The sequence below is a fragment of the Phaethon lepturus genome, unplaced genomic scaffold (assembly GCF_000687285.1).
Source record: "Phaethon lepturus isolate BGI_N335 unplaced genomic scaffold, ASM68728v1 scaffold11444, whole genome shotgun sequence".
Taxonomy (NCBI): Eukaryota; Metazoa; Chordata; class Aves; order Phaethontiformes; family Phaethontidae; genus Phaethon; species Phaethon lepturus.
In genome coordinates this window covers 1-16,475 of record NW_010534014.1, presented here as the reverse complement: position 1 = coordinate 16,475, position 16,475 = coordinate 1, and the positions used below count along the sequence as shown (strand labels likewise).

At 41.0% G+C, this 16,475-nt stretch overlaps 1 protein-coding gene across 1 annotated transcript; it reads right to left on the bottom strand.

Annotated features, from left to right (window-relative positions):
- Positions 1-11,432: 11,432 nt before the first annotated feature.
- Positions 11,433-16,249, bottom strand: FOPNL (FGFR1OP N-terminal like; the record flags this gene model as incomplete). Its single annotated transcript, XM_010285390.1, has 4 exons — positions 11,433-11,509; positions 13,765-13,904; positions 14,745-14,829; positions 16,052-16,249. Coding segments are annotated over 4 exons (500 nt in total), but the record flags the coding sequence as incomplete, so codon positions are not given.
- Positions 16,250-16,475: the final 226 nt, after the last annotated feature.

The window sequence follows — 16,475 nt, the reverse complement described above, 5'->3', positions numbered from 1 at the left end:
GAAGAGCGTGTGCCCAGGAAAAACATCTCCAGGACACAGAGGTGGTCTCATTTCCTTACTGAGAATGAATTTAATATTTACAGTATTCAAACAAACATGAATCTTGAGGGAGTTTGGAGAACTGACTGCTAAAGATGTCAGCAGTCAACCCATAAGCAGATCAGTATTTGTAAAGACCAAGCTCTGTGGTATGTAGCCAAATGGACACCCTGTGCTCTGGGAGTATCAGAGATTAGTTTCCAAATATTTGTCCCTGAAGCCTTCCCATAGATTAATGTTTTTTTCCAAGGCCAGACTGTGTGAGGGGTCTGAGAGAGAAGCATGGATCATGCAGAAGGTGATATAAAGCTTAAAAACAAAATGAGGATTTTAGAGGCGCCTAAGAGAGTTAGATTTCCCACTGAAATTCAGGGGAAATTAGGTGCCCTAGCTCCTTAAACTCCCTTGACGATTCTCTCATCTAAAAAAATAAAAGAACGGTTTTCTTCTAAATGTGCTCGTTCTAGAACCACCAGCCTTGCCTGGAAATCCCCCATAGGAAAATTCACCCAGGCTGTCCACGCGGGTGAACGGGAGGGAGACCCTCACAGCGTGGCTCCGCGCATCGCCGCCGGCCGTGCGCAGCGTTCACCGCCATCGCGGCTCTGCGAGGGAGCTCTGTAGGATGTGGCCCTTCGCTCGCTCCCAGGGGATCCTTCGAAGAGAGCTACAAGAGGAAACTATTTGACCTCTGTGCGGATTAAGGCAGAAAATGTTCCCTCGTTGCCAAGAGGGCTGGTAGAGCCGCACAGTTCCAATAATGGAGATGGTATTCTCTCCAGCTGAGCTTTCCAGCTGGCGGCCGCAGGGTGAAGCCGGCCGGGCAGGGGAACGCAGGGAGTGCTGCCCCGTCGCCAGGGCTGCGGCTCCAGGAGCAGGGGCTTGGGGAGCAGCAGGGGCCTGTTACGGCCTCTCTCCTCCCACTGTGGTAGCAATGGGCAAGGCACCTCCTCTGCCCCACTGTCCCAGCGGCATGGGGGGAACTGCTGCAGCAATGGAGTGGCAGGATTTCAGTCCGTCTTAGGCCCAGAAGAGAGAGCTATATGGTCATCTTGAAGCATCGGAAAAGTTGGAGTGTGCTGCCCATGGCTAAGTGCCGAGTGACAGCACGTTCAAATCAATAGGGATCTGGTATTGCTGTCAGAAACACCAAATATTAGACTGAACTGCAAAGTCGCGTTTCAGAGTCCATTCCCGCTATTTTGAGGCTGCCCACAAAGATGATGGTAGAAATCAAACTGCCGAATCATCCCGACCATCTACCTCAAAACCCCAAACGAAGATAAAACAGTTGACCTTGCTACAAAGCATGTCACCAGTGGGACAACCCAAAAGTTCTTTGCTGTTTTGTTGCCCAAGGACTAAGGGGAAGTTCCTTTCCTTGTTACATGCTAAGTCAAAAACGTCTTCCACAGCCTACAGCATGAAGCTGGTCTGTCCGTATCCCATTACATAAATAATAAAACTTTGTGCACCTTCTTATTTAAACTCAGTCTTTTTGAAAGCGAGGTGAGGTTGGAAGGTGTAGGAAGTGGCATGAACTGCAGAGCTTGGAAATAAAAGTTTTTTAACCCCTAGATCTAAGCACTATGTTTGACTAGTTTAAACATGGTAAGTATAGACCCCCTGCAAGAAATAGGGAAATAGAAGAAATAGACAGTCTGAGCTGGATCTCATAACTCTTCTGAAACACAGTGAGGAGAAAACATGGGTTTGTGTAAAAAGAACTTTTCACAACTAATCCTCTGGAATCTGAGGATAAAGTTTGAGTAGCAGCTGAGTACCACTGTAGTAAAAAAAAATGCAGTTATGAAGTGTGGATTAATGAATATTAATAGTTTTGTAGATTATGAATATTAATCAATTAATATTATAGAAAGGTTTCTGAATGAATGGGGTAGAAGATGAGCTCCACAACTCAACTAGATCTGTTCTAGTGAGGTGCTGTGCACGGAACTAATGAGCTGCTGAAGCTTTCCGATTGATAATTGGCTGTAAACGTTCTGATCCCTCTCTGATCGAGACTGAACTGCACTATCATCCAGCATATGATTAATATTAGGGAAATGGGCCAAGGGGGAAGATTCATTACTGCCTATTGAGGACATTTCCTGAGAAGGCAAAATTTACCCCTTAGCCTGTTGCTGGGCTTCATCCGCAGGGCTGGCTGAGAGGAATGGAGACCAATATCTTATCTGTGCAAGAGGATCTTATCGATTTTTTTAGTAGATGATGACCCAAATCACATACAAGAGTAAATACTTTTATACTCAGGCATGAGCTATCCTGAGGAAGGGAGGAGGAAAAGGGAGGAGTAATCACAAAAATATTACTGATAAGAAGTTTCTTGCCTTAGAAATGTGCCAGATTACATCGAACTGGATCCATCTGTTACACTTGTCTAAACCCCAAATGTGCACATACCCATGGGCATGCATACTTCTACAGCTTGCTTTTTATTCCTCCTGCTGTCCCACTGCAGATATAGCTGGCTGATCTTCACTGGCTTTTCTCTTATCATGTCAGTGACAGAAGTTGAATGCTGTCTTTACAATCAGTTTATCCTGAGTATATTATTCCAAGGACAAAGTATAAATATATCCAGGAAGTGCATTTTAATTAAAAGGTTATTGGCCAAGCAGAATTGCCTCCTGTGTCAGAGCTTGGAGGGACTGTTTTTCTCCTAATGAGAAGATAAAGGACACTTCTCCCTTCCTCTGCAGGATGTGCCTGTCAGTGTAAAAGCTTATCACAGCCATACAGGGAATAATTATTAGAACAGAGGTACATATAACCAAGTATGTGAATTATTTTCAGGAACAAAGTCCTGCTTTCATAAGTGGTTTCTGATGGAAGAGTGTAGCAGTAACCTGCTGCTTGACTCAAACTGTGTTTCTTGGGCTACAGTAGTTTTTGACTATGTTCTTTCCAGGTTGATTAGCTCTTACTTTTCCAGTACTTAACTGAATTACCTAACTGAGCATTGCTTGGAAAAAAAGAAAATCTAGGGGTGAACCCTAATCTTGTGATCTTCATTTGGGAACTGGTTGCCCAGCAGAGTTAGCTTTGCCACGAGCACTGCTACAGGTCCCTCCGGGCCTTTCACCTCTCCCCGCTGGTCACTGGGACCACCTCTCAAATGTTTGCGCTCATCATGGACATTTTCATCTGAACATGGAGGTATCATCAGTACTGGCCTATGGTTGTTCAACCATGGAAGAGGGAAAGAACGCTTTCAGTAATTTCACAGGGCTGGGGTTTTTTGTTGGTTGGTTTTTTTAAGGCATTCTCCATGTACATAAATCAAATTGTCTGTAAGTGCCTTGGTCGCCTGTCAGATCTTCGCACCTCCGTTAATGCAAATCACTACATAACTCTGATTAAACACTTGATAGCTCTTTTAATACTCCAGAGAAATTGGCCCAGGTTATTACCTGTGTTTTAAACTGTAAAAATTAGAAAAGTAGGAAAAAAGACTTCAGTTGTATCATGTGGGGATAGATTCACTTTATCTGGAAAATACCAGCTATTCCAAATGTCATTCTATTAAGTAAATCAGATTCTGCATGTTAATTAGAATTCATAAATAATCCATATTTTAACTCGACTTTGCACTAGTTGGCAAGCTAGCTCTAGCTCTCGGCTTCTTCTAAAATTAACATACTTAAAAGAGAAGCCAACAATTTTGCAACTAATAAGTCTCGGTGAATTATAAAGAGTCGGGATCCTCCGCATACATCGATGCATGCTACCATATATGGCGATGTTCTTCTCGATACTAGCTGCGCCGCAAAAATGTAATGATAACAAATTCAAAACAAATACCTTTTAGGGACTAGCGTGCCAATTGCAGATGAGATAATAAAAATCACTGTTTACATCTAAGCGGATACAGCCAGAGGAGTATCATGTACTGAAGTGACCACTTAATCGAGCGCTTTGCTCTCGGGGTTGGTCGTTTTAGCCTCTGGGTTAAGTGGCGCGAGGGAACTGCGAGCTCGGGGAGTTCGGCAAGGCAGTCTGCGCGCAGCGCCTCGCCACAAGCCGCGGAGCTTTGCGAGAAGGAAGGTGGGCTCGGTCTTGAACAAGTGCACTTTAGAAAAGATTTTATTGAGACGTATGTATTAGATGATAATGACAAACCTTCCGACTTCCCTTATATTTAAAATACCTCCTATTGCTGCTTAATTATGCACACACACATACACCTCTCAAATACATATCAACAGTTATATACGTGTACCTAGACACATACGTATATGTATGTGTGTGTGGAAAAAAAAGCCAGTGAAGGTCTGGGGTGACTGAAGCTGCTTTCTGCACTGCCATCTGCTGTCCTCTTTATCTACTGACGCTATTTTGTTAAAGGTAGAAGCTTGTTGCTTTATTTTTTTCCCCTTTAAAAAAAGGCATGTCACGTTTGAAATTACTTGAATTGGTGTAGTTCAGTGAATTATCAGATTAGTTTTGCCTAAACTTTATTCCCAGCATATTGAAAACAAGCATGTGTAATGCTAAGGCATTTTTGTAAAAATGTTTCCATTTCTTCTTCTAATTTTTAAGCATTTTTCCTGCTTAAAGAACAAGTAACCGACAAACTATTTTACTTGGTGTATTTAAACAGCATAGGAAGTGCACCAAGTTCCTTTTATTGGCACTGAAAAAGTCGGAATACTTAAAGATCAGCAGCAGCTCAGGCTACCAGGTTTCCTCATTACTGAATGCGCGTATGACGGTTAATTGCAGCGGGTACCTGCCACCATCCGGTGGTGCACAGCACTTTGCGGGATGCGTTGCCGCCGGCTTGGAGCGCAGCTCGTGCTCTGCAGCCAGTGTCTCTAAGGCTCGATTCCGCAATAGCGGTGTTAGAAGTGACTGAGGAACAAGCTAGAACATCTGTGCCTGCTTTCAAACGTGCGTGGTCTCTAACGCGTTTTAAACAGAACCCAATCATAATACGCAAATTGGGGTAAACCACTTGAGCGTGTCCGATAGGTCCGTTCCTATTTCTAATTAGTACGCTATCTGCAGGTTAATTCACCGAACGCGTTTGCCAAGAGGTGTGATAGTTAGCTGGCCAAACTGCTCCATCCCAAAGCGCGGCGAGCCCCCCGCCCCGTCCCAGCAGTGATCTCCAGCCCCTGCGGTACTTACAGGTGTCCAATTCGGGGAGCAGAGAGTGAGTTGGAGAGTCGGGAACCTGTACAGCCACCAGCCGGGACAGTCCAAGTCCTTGCTGCCTTTGCAGCCTCCCTATATAGAGGAGGAGAATCCTGTCAGTGGGGAGGGGCCCTGGAAACCACGTCCTGCTGGAAAATCCTCTCGGTACCTGGGTTAAAACAGACGGCCTGAGCCAAGGGCCTCATTCCCAGCAGGGCCTAAACCCGGGCGGCTGCCCCTGCCCCGGGCCGCTCTTTAGGGAAGTGGGTTGGTTCTAGCTTTTGGGAAGGCGTGAAAGGGGTGCCCCTAACTTAAAATGGGTGCCCCTAACTCACAAGTTCAGAGGTTTTGCTTTTTCCTAGCGTGAAACCGCTTGGCCAAGCAAGTGGACCTTTATCTCCTTCCTGCCTTGGCAGCATCCTCGCCCCTCGTGGCCCCTGCCCAGGAGAAGGACAAAGGGCAGATCGCGGTCCCGCGTGGCACAGGAGGTTTCCCACCCGCTGTCAGTGTGTTTTCTTGGAGCCAAGATAAGTCCCTGCGTTCAGAGGCTGCTGGGGAGAGGAGGGTTATCCCTAACACAGCAGGGATGTGTGGGTGGAGGTTGCTCTGGTTCTCCGTGCGTTTATGTGACTTTTGGAGCCTGGGGCTGGTTTAAGCCTCCTTTGCCCCTGAGGAACAAGAGGGTCGTTTCCCACCTCCCCAGCAGATTTGCCAAAGTTTCTCTTGCGATCTGGTGCGCAGCTCGGCTCTTGAGAAAGGACTGTAAATACTTTTTCATACATAGGAAATACCTCCCTCTGTCTATAAAAGGAAGAAGAGAAGTGATAAATGGCTGGGGGGGAACAGTCCCCGGGATGCAGTGGAAAGAACAGGCGGCAGGCACCGTGCGCTGGGGGGGAGAGGAGGACAGGGTGCTGGGAGCCAGACCTGCAGGGGTTAGGGAGTGATCTGGTCCTCGTCAAACCTTCCTCATGCCCCCCCCAACCTTCGGTCCCTGGCTGTCCCCCCTCCTTCCCCTGCTAGTAGCCAACAGCCTTGTGCAGCAAGACCTGTGGATGGAGACATCCCAAAAAGGGAAAGCTAGGATCCTCTAGGAATTCCCATCAACATGCCAAATACAAAATACCGAAACAACCCCCTCTCAGCAACAGACTAAATATGGTGTATACCCAAAAGATCAGAGCACAGTCCTGGGTGAAATAATTTCTCTTGACATCAACAGCCCTGTCTTCTCTGGAAAATAAAACCTCCTGGGGAAGATGGATGAGGGTCATATTGGTCTTGGCATCCTAAAAAAATACCTATGAGGGGAGGCCGGGCTGAAAACCTCTGCTGTCACAGGGCCGAAGTACCAGTGCTTGCAGGTAGGACAGACCTGTAGACCCTTCTTCTAGCTCTGGCCAGCGGTGAAGAAATCTGGGTAAACAGGAGAGAGGGGAAGAGCATCACAGTTTCTTTCCTGCAACATTTCAGAAATACCACATAAGGACTCGTGTTCAGCCCTTAGCTGGAGAAGACCAGATTTGCCAACAGTCGCACGGTCCCGGCGGTTGCAGCCTGTCCTTCCAGACGGAGGGTCAGTGTCTGCTGAGGTGCGGGGCTGCTGCACAGCCATGCAAAGCCCTCCCGGGATCCGAAAGGCAGCAGTGTTGTATGAGACTTGTGCACGTGTGACTGTTGGAGCAAAGCCAGGGGAAATGATTGCCAGGACGTAAATCCAAGAAACTTGCCCTTGTTAGCAGAAAGCTCCTCACTGGGTAGTTCACCCTATTATTATTTTTTTTAGTTTCTCAGTTACAAACTTAGCTTTTAAATAGAAATATAATGAATATAAAATAATGAAATGCAAGGGGATCCTTTGAAAAGTGTGATCACTTTAACAGTCATCAAAGTTATCCTAAGAAGTTCCTTTTAAACCCATGCCGCTGTTTCACAAAACCAGGCACATTTTAATAGTAGCTTAAAAAGGAGTGGAAATTATTCCAGCTGGTTTGCAAACCGCTGCATGTACACATGCAGGCTTGCTGCCAGAGTAGTGTATTTAACAGAGGCAGCGGTGGAGGGTGATATATGATGTAACATTAAACGGAGCTGGAAAGTCTAAAAAAAAAATACTACTGCTGGATCTGAAATGGTTGCAGCCATGTGGGGCAGGAACTGGTAAGTGTAAGCGTGGCTTCCAACCCTCACTTAAAAGTTAACATAAGAATATGCAATATAATAGCCTGGTTGAACTTTCCTAAATGTTGTGGTATTTATTTTTTTTAACCCAAAGTTTCCTTGAAGTGAAAGCTGTGGATTCCCAGTGGACGACGACTTTGTGACAACAAATAAGCTTTATGTAGCTTCCCTGATTTATTTGTTTTAATTACTTTTCTAGAAAAAATAAAGTATTGAGCAGCCTGCCCTTAAAATTATCTCCATGCTGAATTTGCACTGTAAATATTGTACTTTGGAGTTGGAAAAAGAAGAGAGGATTGTCCTGGTTAAATGATGACGAGGACTCAAGAAGGAAAGAAATGAACTTTCAGCTGCCTTACCATGGTGTAACCTGAATACAATGGAGGCAAAAAAAGAAAAGCACAGATGATGTTAGTCTGTTAAACAATGTGTGTCAGGTTAGTGATATTTTTGTTTAAAAATGTTTTTACCTGAGTTTACCAGCCAAGTTTCTTTAAGCTGACATATGTAATTGGAACTGAGAAGTGTGATCGGTGAGTTACCACCTGTGTTGAACTGTGCTTTTGCAACAGGAGGGACAGCCTGTGTCCAGACTACAACAATTAATCATGAGAGTAGTCTGACAAGGTAAAGTAGTCACCAACTATGTAATGCTAAGCTTTGTGCTTAATGATGGCTGCAGGTCAAGTGAAGTATGTGAAGCACGCAGGTCAATTCTGAATCGGACACCAGCTGCTACTGAAAGGGTGTCTTTGCAAGTGTGAACAAGTATTTTGGGGTTTCTTTTCCGAAACATAATCACCCATTGATAATTGCCCCTCCGGAAAACTGATAACTGACACCAAGATTCAGCTTGATACAAAGGCTGCTCAGGAAGGAAAGCGTAACCCACTCCCTGGAGCGTGTTGATAAAGTGCAGAGGAAAAAAAAAATCCCCTGTGCATGACAGAAACTAATACCTCTGAAACAGCACTGATGCTGTGGAGTCTATAAACATAGTTTCCTCTGATTCTAGGGGAGAGCAAAAATTTGGTGTTACAGATTTTTTTTTTTTTTTTAAACTCATGGGTTAAGTTCTTCCAGAGTGCTTTAGATCTGATATCCATACCAAACTTCACCGGCTCCTTGTCACCTTCATTTGTGATACCACGCTTAGGCAAAGAACAGAGCCTCTCATAACATAATTCCCTCTGTAACAGTCTCAGTGTTCTATCTATCTCCACTAAAATTCAGAAGTGCATTTTTCTCATTAAAACCCCCAAATTTCTAGCATGCTTGTCTTTTTTTTATTATTTTCTGATGTTAGTAGAAAGAATAAGGGCAGTTAATGCAAGACACCACAGTCTGTAATTAAGCTAGATCAAGCTTCTTAAATTATTTGAGAAAATAATTTTTGTGCATGCTCACCTAGGTGGCAATTTCATCTAAAACCTGAACTTAAGACTAGGATTGTGAATCATTTTCATCTAAATACTGACCTCGCCTAGCTTAAACTTTTAAGGAATGATTTTTTGAAAGTGCAGCCCTATTATACAGGCTTTGCAATTCCTCTTCATCCATTAACAAGTAAGGCAGTCCGACATTCACAGGGCTGGCTACAAGTCTGCATCTTGAAAGATGCTCATATTTCATATACTGTCAGGATAAATGCTAGACCATTAATAACGTGATTAGACCAGTGTATTTTCATAGACATGTTTCAAAGCTCTGTTGTACAAATAAACATCACTGGAAATACACTTCAATTTGATTCTAATTTGCTTGTAAAATGACTATACTTTGAAACAAGAGATTGTTCCAAAACCCCAAATCTGTACTGGGAGTGCATTAGAGAATTAGATGAAATGCATCTTGCACCAGGAGCAAACGGGCCAGCTTGCACCTACTGACCGGGTGCAGGATCCTGACAAGAAGAAAATAGTCCTGAGATTCCCTCTGTCTTAAACGGATTTCTCCTCTGATTTCAGATACACACCTTTACCTCAAGGTCAGTGAAGGACACCTTGTAACAGCCTCTGCTTTCATGGCTGTGAACATGAGCCTGCTGAGCTGTATGGTTGGGAAAGGGCAAGTACCAATCATCCCTTTCCCTTCTTCAACTAGAACAAAAATTGTATTTAATTTCTACCACTAAAAATCCATTTTCCAGGGAGCTCCATGACACCTGGGCAGCTTCTGTATGATACACGCTGGGAAGACAGAAAGCAGACACAGTGGCTTTGGTTATACCAGAAGGTTTGCGTTGCATGGAAGGTTAGAGCTTCGGTGTTTCCCAGAGCCTCTTTCCTTGCCCTTGAAAAGACAATTCATATTCCAAATATACGTAACAATTTGACCCACTGGTTTATGGAGAAAGAGGGGTTTAGCATTTAACCTCTGGAAAACCAAAGCTAAAGATTCAGCGATCTCTGTGGCCAGAACAATTATATCTGCATTGTTCAAAAGTCCATTTTTTTGCAACTTTCCATAGAGGCACTTTCAGCTCATTCCAAAATGAAGGTAATTACCAAGTAACAGCTTAGAAGACCAGTTTTCCACTGTATTTTTAGACAGAGGACTTGAGAGATCTGTGATTGTGAATACTCGCATTACTGTGGCAGGAAAGACCCCAGTAATGAGGCAGAATCCCATGGTGGTAGGTTTTACATGGGTGGCTCTTCAGCCAAGTAGTCGAACCTGGCAGTGGTGGTAGCACAGAGCAAATGGTTAAATCTGCTTTCTTGACCCAACGGTCAATTATAATTGATGCAAAGCTACGAATGACTTAAAGATGGATTTGACTGAGGTATATTTGCAAACACATGTCCTCTCCTCCTGGAAACAGTCCTGAGATACCTATAAACCAGCAACTGGGGAGCTGGCAGCATTGCCAGTCACACGAAGGGGATGAGCTCACTGCTGAGGCTTCAAATGGAATAAATACAACTCCCCCTTTCAACCCATAGCTGTTCTCCGCAATTTCACGTTAGAGGCTAGGCTGCTTATCAAAATAAAAAAATACCTGTAATGCTGAGTAAAATAAAGATTAAGACAAAACTTTGCAGTCTGTACAACTTATGGTTCTTTCACTTAAATTCACAAGCTGCATGTTCTCCTCCTCTCTTTTTTCCCCCCACTTATTGTACCGTTTATCTAACAATTACGATTTTTAAGAATGCAACCCTAAAAATTTATTTATACAAAACTCCTCTCAGTTCCACTGGAAACATTAACAGCTATACATTTTGTTAAATGAGTAGAAAGAAATAGCTAACCTGTTATTTTTTGATGTACCCCTACAAATTTGGCTTTTAAAATAAATTACCACTTCAAAACATGTAAATACATCAGCTAAAAGAAGTTCTGGGAATCAGTAATCTACTATCAACTTTATTTTTAGTTTTGCCAGACTTTGAGTTTCATGTCGTTTGGGAAAAAAACAGAAGTTCCTCTCCCTCCCATATACTCAGTGTTACACCGTACAATTTATAGCAACTCCAGATGGAAAAGACTTACCATCATTTGTTTGCTGGCATGAAGATAAATATAGTCCTCATTTCCGGAGAATTAAAAACAACTATTCCTCTAAAGCAATTTAATTTTCTATTCCAATTTATTTTCCCATATGTAGCTGAAAGTAGCAGGAGCTTCTTCTTAAAGAAGGATTAAAATGCTTAGTTTGAACACTTTCAAAATACCCCACAGAATAAAACTGAAAAATTTTATTCCAAAAAACACCGGAAAGTCACACAAAAACATAAAATAATAAGGAAAGTGCAGAAATTATAAGTTACCTGATAAATTTTCGCAAAGTAAAACCAGTATTTTCAGGCCCAATTCTAGACACAGGCTTCACTAATCTGACTTCATATAGAGTTTTCCTTCTATCAGCATTGGAGGAAGAGAGCCTTTGCTAACATCTGTTTCATTGACAATAAGCATGACCTGTCTCATGGGTAGATCTAACAAGCTGAAATGGTCCCACTGGACATACTGGGGAAAATTATGCAAAGAAGAATTTCCTAAATTAACTCTTACAGAACTTCACATGAGAAACTAGCATATGAAAGGTATCATTTGTTTATACTTCGTAAAACAAGGGGCTCTTCGATACTCGTGCCAGCCATCCTTCCTGGTTCAGGAATTCTATCTGCCAACAAAGCACAGACATAAATATTCTAACACATCTGGAGATCCAAAGGTGTAAGCGTTATTTTCCACTATTATCAACATTGATACAGACTATCATCACAGGAAATTCAGGCAATTTTACAAATATAATTTTTCATGCAACTGTATGAGGTAAGAGCTTTGCATTACTAAAGATTAGATTTCAGACAACTTCAGTTCAGCTATAGTGAACAAACTAACAGAAACACCAGATTCCACACGGTTTATCAGGATTCCCAGTCTGTATACCAGTTTATTGGAAGAGTCATTCAACTAAATAAGTAAGATAATTTCTAATATGAAAAGCAAGTTAGATGTTAAAATATGAGACTTGGAGAGTTGAGTTTATGAATGGACTTGATTACCTTAATATGCAGCCTAATTTAAATAGCTAGATAATTAGGATTTTAAACCCACTGCCTTTAGGTCTCCACTGACATATTCCACAAACACACGCAGAAGGTAATTTCAGACTACAATTACTTAAAGGTTAAAAGCCTTAAAACTGTTATATTTTTGTTTATTTCAAAAAGTAACGTGCTGTCACGTCTTATGATTAATCCTGAGTTTTGTAACAAACTCTAACCAATTAATGCCCACGTGAAATTATATTGGAGTCAACAGGGCAAGGTGACCCTGCACAGAGGCAATTTCAGAACTAAGGTACAAAGTTATACGTTAAAAACAATTATTCTATACACTGAATTTGTTTTTAAAAACGGAGAAATTTCTGATAGGAGTAATTATTTTCTAGCAAAGAGATCATTTACAGCAGTTTTGGTATTGAAATTTTCCTTCTTCAGCCCCCTCTTCTGGCAGAAGGGAAACAACATTGTCTCAATGAATTAACTGTTAAGAAAAGGTGTTTAGTACTTCCCTCACACTTTTTAGACGTCAATAATATCTTGGGCCTCATATTTTTCAAATGTTTGGATACAAAAGAAGTAGTTGATAGTACTAACACAGTAGTACTACATTCTTATGGTAGAAAGTGAAGTAATATGCCAAGCAGACTTTTTGAAGGAAAAAACTGGACCAATGATCCCTTTCATTCTGCAGCTTAGGCAGTGTGAATTATAACCAGTCAACAAGCAGGCCAGAAAAGGAAAATAAGATTTAGCAGTGCTCCACTATAGAGCAGTAGACTCAGACCTTAAGCTTCGGATTCAATGGGATGTGAATTATGTCCTCAGAAAAGCTTTATGCCCATATACAAAATTGACAGCTAAAGAGTTAAAGAACTTTCTACAGAAATTAGGTAAGTTAGAACAGATGAGAAACAGATACACCCAGTATTTAACATACTTTACTGAGAATTTGTTAAATTCTTGTATTACATTGCCAATATAATAAAGACTGTCTCTAGCTGACCCATTCCAGATTTGTAATAGTATAAGGGAGTACAATTTGACCAGTTTAACTTTTTAGGAAAATCGTTAAGCAATTGGTGGATGACCTTTCTGATACTGAGAATTAGGATATTAGTATTTGCTGGTCTTTACCAGTAACTGCAGAGCAGTAAAAATAATCAGAACAGCACAGCTGTCCAATTTAAATGTTTTCAGTTTTTAACAGTCCAAAAGCCTTAAGAGAATAAAGCTAAACAATTAGTTATTTTCCCCCTTTCCTCTAGTAACTAGCAAGTAGCTACAGCTACCACAAGGTAGCAGGAGCTTCACAGTACCTTGCACTGTTGAGAAATTATATAAATTTGGCTGTCTGCAATTTTTAAAAATGTCTGCTTTATAAATAAAATACATTCCCATATGAGAGAGAAGGTTCTAGTACTGAAACATTTGAAGGCCAGCCAAGCACTTCTGAGGACAATCACATTTGTATGCCATATATGCTGCCCCATTAACATACCGGCAGAGAGAAGCAGGCCCAAGAGTTGGTGTACGTTAGTCACTTATTTAAACAAAGGCACATAGACTGGTTGTTTTAGAAATCATGGCTGGGTCTTATCTTGAGCTGGATATAGTAGGACCCTTCTTAAATGAATTACATGAGCAACAAGTATGGTTTGGTCACAGAGCTTAATGGTATTTTTGAGGTATAAAGACCATTTTGCTGAAGAATTCTTCTTACAGAAGAGGTGTAGGTTCAAAGCGTTTCTTGCCTAGAGGAGGTACGCTGTGTCCATCTGCATGTTTATGCTGTTATAAGATACGTATCATATAGAAAATCTAGTCACAAATAAAAGTTCTGCAAAAATTACCCCATACCTACACCCACCTTTTTGATTTCTCTCAGTAGGCGGCTTGCCAAGGTTTTGCTTTGGATAATTTAGCGAAGACACTTTTGGAAGTGTATTCTGGGTACTTTCTTCTCTACCACCATATAAGAAATGAGAGATAATTCCATATAAGAGAGGTCTGCTTAAAAGAAATAACAAAAGCAGTCTATGAAGTCTATGAAATACTGAGCATTAAAAAATCACCCTTTCCTCAGAACTTCTTAGACCTTAATGTTTACTTCTAGAACATATACAGATGTCTTTAGAGTAATTATTTAAAATACAATATGCCAAGTGTCATTACATAAATAAGCACAGACCTAAATCCACCCTCAACACCAACACTGCCCTAAAAAGCTCACAGTAAGACACTCACAACTAAACTCCAGATGCCCTGTAGGTGAAGAACTGTAGCATGCGTAGCACAAGAACACAGATCCACGTTCTCACTCGTGCAGTACAAAGCATCAGACTTTGGCAGGCTATAGCCCAGTCCACCACCGCACATCCCAAACTTGATTCTTCCTAAGCACAAGCTACAGAGAATGCTGAACATGTTTAAACCGGCTTCAGTACCTTAGCTCATTAATGCATTTTATCAGAGCACTGTGAATTTATATCTAATCTCAGGGTACAATAATCTTTTTATTGCTCTACAAAGCAACTCACTGACATGCAAAGAGTATATCTGTTCTCTACTTCTGACTGTAAGGAAGATGGTTATGTACTGGTGAAAGACTTCTGTTTTGGTGTGCAAGTATACTATCTATACTGGAGAATGCTACAGAGTAGATAGAATTAAAGATTTGAAAATGGCCCCATGTTTGACATTGTGAATTTGAATCCAGCATGTCAGAGCAGGCATGTGATCTAGTCAGATTTCAATTGGTGAGAACATTTATATGTGACCTAGAGTAACACTAAAGAGAAACACATATGCAGAGCAGAATATACTGTGCATTCCAAAATCACTCCTTACACTGATTTTCCATTTGCATCTTCAACTATGTGCAGCTCTTTGGCAAGAAACTGTCTATCCAAGGGCACTTCAGGCTGGCCAGACTCTGGAAAAAGAGATTTCCCCAAAATTCTTAAGACTGGTAAGAAAAACATCACCCATTAACTTTTAAAGACTGCTCAGGAGACTTCAAAAGAGAATGAGAGCATGCACCTCCCTTTTAGACTATTAATATCTAACAGTATATTGTAATTCCAGGGAACTCACTTAAAACATTAGTACTTCATACTCATAATTTACAATGGCATATTACAGTTTTTATCTTCACTCTAAAGGAATCTAAGAAAAATATTAGAGAAGTCTTACAATATAAAGATAAATTTATCAGGCAAAACATTCTTTCTCTAAAGAGGTACCGTTATCAAACACATTCCATACATTAACTACTATACAGACTGTCTCCATTCCCTTTTCTTGAGATGAACCTTTGTGACTCTAATAGTGAAATATATCAAATTATTAAATAGCAAATGTAATTACTGTGTCTAAGCACAACTACAGAACTTCAAATCTCAAATACAAGTTAGCAATAGCTGCAAAAATAAGTGAATGCAGTACAGTATAAATTACATCTACCATTTAGATGTTGTAGTCTAAAAAGCTATCAAATATTGGTATTTTAGCACAGCCAGTAAGTAATGCTTAACTGCAGCTGCTAAAAGAAAAGGACCTTCTTTATATTATTTTTTGTTATTTAGGCTGAGGACATCTAGCCACATTTCTGATACAGCTTATGTGCACGAACTGCCAGATTTCTGTAATTCAGACTATCAACTACTTCATGTACATATTACTTTCATTTAAATTATTCCACAAAAAAATTTTGTTCCATTTGCAGGATTTCTATTTTTTCACTTCTATTTCACTTTCACTTCTATTTTTTCACCCAAATGCCAATGAGATAAAAATGTGATATATGCTTTAAAAATATTGTTAACCACTTTCCAAAACAAAAGCAGACATTTCAGGAAAGGTATTTTGATTTTGCAGGCTACTAGCAAGTTTTCTTGCTCTTGCATCAACTCCTCTGTCAAAGCACTTACCTCAAGCATAAGGAACAGAGTAAGTTTTCTTGAAAACTAATGATATGACTTGGCTTAATGTTGCAAATAAAGCTGTGGAGATGGTATTTGTGTTTAATTTATTTCCAAGGGAAGACAAGATTGTGCAGCTCAGTACCACTTACTAATTTCACAGTATCAGTGGAAGTACTCAACCAAATGGTGTCTATTAATACAGTGATGACAAGAACAACTCTGTCCCAATACCTGAAGTTAAAACAGATGCTGTGTACTTATATTTGTTATATTCCAGGTATTCACGAATTAGTTCGTTGATTAAGAGATTTTCATGAGACAGTGGTGGCCGTGGTTCACTTTGGTCATCCAGCGCATTAAAAACTTCAGCTCTGATCCTTGCTTTTATTTGTCCAAGAGCACCTCTTTTTTCCAGTGTGTCCTTTAAAACTATTACCATAAAAAGATCTGTTAATATAAAGCCAAACGTATTCAAGCAGCATTTATCATCCACAACACAAACATAATTTCAACATATTCACAGTGAAATAAAGATAAGATATCTGCACCCGTGTATATGCCAGTAGGTAACAGCACTAGGAACGTTACAGATAAAAATTAAGCCTTAAAGATCAAGAACAAGGGCCGAGTGCTTGCGTGGAGGCTCAGGGACGTT